This window comes from Triticum aestivum, chromosome 2D, assembly GCF_018294505.1.
Source record: "Triticum aestivum cultivar Chinese Spring chromosome 2D, IWGSC CS RefSeq v2.1, whole genome shotgun sequence".
NCBI lineage: Eukaryota > Viridiplantae > Streptophyta > Magnoliopsida > Poales > Poaceae > Triticum > Triticum aestivum.
The window spans coordinates 475,939,613-475,942,468 of NC_057799.1; the positions used below are offsets into that span (position 1 = coordinate 475,939,613).

General features: G+C 57.8%; 1 protein-coding gene across 1 annotated transcript; it reads right to left on the bottom strand.

The window, feature by feature from the left end:
* Window positions 1-1,086: 1,086 nt before the first annotated feature.
* On the bottom strand, window positions 1,087-2,642 carry LOC123053927 (uncharacterized protein At4g19900). The gene has a single exon (XM_044477550.1). It carries the CDS (start codon window positions 2,570-2,572, stop codon window positions 1,238-1,240), a length of 1,335 nt encoding a protein of 444 aa, XP_044333485.1. The 5' UTR covers window positions 2,573-2,642; the 3' UTR covers window positions 1,087-1,237.
* Window positions 2,643-2,856: the final 214 nt, after the last annotated feature.

Here is a 2,856-nt window from a genome sequence, read left to right on the forward strand (position 1 = left end):
ACCATAGATTCCATTTGTAGGGAACTCGCTTTATTCATATTACCCCTAAAATTGGAAGTTAAGCTTAAATTTTGTAATATCCGACTCACCTTTCCCCCCACCCCCCGGCGCGCTCCATGCGACCTCTCGGTCATTTCACCCCCAATCCGGTGAGAGCTGGAACTGGTGATCCAGATTCAAAGGGTGACGAATTCCCATAGTTGAGCTATGGAATGCAGCTTTGCAGCCGCTCCGATCTACCCCTGTTCATCTCATGGTGCACCGTTTTGTGCTTTCTAGATGCAATCTTGAAGAGCCCTGATGCCAACGAGTTGAGGGGGGGCTTCCAATGGTTGTGCAAGAAAAGCTCACCATGGACATCTTTGGTGGTGATGATGGTGAAGGCCCGGAAAATTCTATGTCGGTTTAGTCGCACGGAAGCTGAGATGCCACCTAGGGTCTGTCAGGGTCGGTCCATTGCAGCCAGGGCTAATGGAGACGCAAAGCACACCCAAATCATCATTGTCGACAAAATCAAGGCCACCCAAGTGCTTTTGGTGAGCCCACTGTTTTTCCGATTAACCAAAGACTGCCCTCAAGACGTATGATCTTGATCATCTTTTTTGCCAGATGAAGTGTGGGTGATCTTGTCTAATTTGCTCGGAACCAACTATAAGTTAGGTGCCTGAAAATAAAAGTCCATCAGTCACTTCCAACCAGAAATCGTTAGATCTTCTTCCTCGTGATGCCGCCAGCTTGCCCCGCCCTAACCACCAGCCTTCACCACCCGTGACTGGCAGGCGCTACCCCGCCCCACCCTCCCCTCAACCTCCCCCACCGCCACAACCATCCTTGTATGCCTGCTGCACCAGGGAAGATAGTGGGGCTCTCTTCTCCGACGAGGTTTCGGTGCCAGAAGAAAGGAAAAAGGTGACTGATGCTAGAGAAATTTTCAGGTACCTAAGAAATAGCAAAACTGAATTTGCTCAGGATACAATACGGAGGGGCGAGGGCCGTCAAGTAGTATGTTAGCAGTGGCGGTGAGGACCTACTTTGCCAGAGTAACCCTCCCAGTCATGTTTTCATTGAATATTCTCCCTGTTCTCAGGTGCAGCAAAATCACTGCTCTATACGTACTTCCTCTATATGTTATTTCTTGCCTGTAAGTAAGATGTACACTTTGCCAACCCAAACACGACACACCCCAACCGAAGCCGATCTCCCACCTTCTTCCGCATGCAGTTCTAAGACTCTCCTGTCATGCAACGACGGAAGAATTGCAGAACAAGCAGCCGGCCGAAATCAACCTTCGGATCACGCTCCCCTCCTCCATTTCGATCCCTCTGCTCTCCCTGTTCCACAGATGGATGCCGAAGCTCCCACCTCTGATGTTGTCCACCTTGGCCTGCACCCACTTCTCCTCCTTCCTGTCCTTGGGCGCCATGAACAGCCCGCCGATCTTGTTCCAGTCCACGGGGTAGAACGCCCGCGGCGGCAGCACCGTGACGTCCAGCTCCGGCATCCGGCGCGTCACCCTCGACACCAGGTAGGGCCCGTTGTGCCCCCACTTGCTGCCGTCGAACGTGGCGGCGAACTCGGCGATGAACTCGCGCAGCAGCGGGTGGCCCCGGTCGAACGCCATCACGGCGTTGTTCAGCCGCATCCAGTCGCCGGTGGCCGCGTCCACGGCCTGCGCCCCGATGGCGTTGCGGAGGCCCGACAGGGGCCTGAGGACGACGACGTCGGCGTCGAGGTACACGCCGCCGTACTTGTAGAGCAGCGCGAGGCGGAGGAGGTTGGAGAGGTTCTGCCCGAGCGGCACGCTCCCCGGGCTGACCTCCCCGCGCCGCACCGCGCCGAGCCACGGCTCCGCCGGCGTGCCGCGCAGCAGGTGCGCCAGGTCCGGCGACGCGGCGCGGACGCGGAAGCCGCGGTCGACGAACGGCCGGAGCCTGTCGCTGCCGCCCGGGGAGTCCATGGTGTCGGAGGCGATGAGGAGGCAGGCGTCGCGGTGCCACCGGAAGAGGGTCTCCAGGACGAGGGCCTCGCGGCTTCCGAACTGCTCGAGCGGGGACAGCCACGTCATGAAGAAGCGGTGCGCGCACGGCCGCTGCGGCGACGGCGGCGCGAAGAGCTCGGCCGCGCGCGCCGCGAACTGCCGCGTCCGGGGAGCTTGCCTGATCAGGCGCTTGAAGAGGCCCTTGTTTCGCTTCGTGGAGGCTTTCTTGCTGTTCTTCTTACTCTTAACCGGTGGAGTAGGAGCAAGAGGCGCCGGCGGCGGTGGCGACGCCGTGACGTGGAACGCGAGCAGGGTCCTGTCCATGGAGACGTCAAGGCTAGCGGCGGCGGCAGCAGCATCAGTGGTCATCGTGGCATTTGCTGACCTCGAAGGTGACTGCGGGAGGAGAGGGCAGAGGAGGAGGCTGAAGGTGGTGTGCGAGAGGAGGAAGACGATGGAGAAGAGTAGGAGGAGGACGGGGAAGGAGAAGGAAAGGAGGAGCAATGGCAATGGCTTCCGAGGGGCCGGCGCCATGGTCGGAGCGGGAGGGAAGAAGAGCGAAGTGGCGTGGGTTGCCGTAGGAGTAGCAGCCATGGCGTTGGTGCCTTGGTGCGCCCTTGCACCATGCGCATTGGCTGCCACTTAGAGGAAAAAAGATCGCGGTCTTTGTAACATGGGGAGGGGGGAGACGCCATCGGCATGACTGCATGATGAGTGCAGACAGGTTAAAATTAAGTACACTTGCTGCTTTCACCAACTAATTCTCCCGATATTGCTGATGTCAACTCTCAAACCTAGTGCGTTTACTTGCCATGCATTAGGGTCAAAATTTTAAATGGCGAACTATAGCATTTGAAGGGGCGTCACGCTAAAGTTAC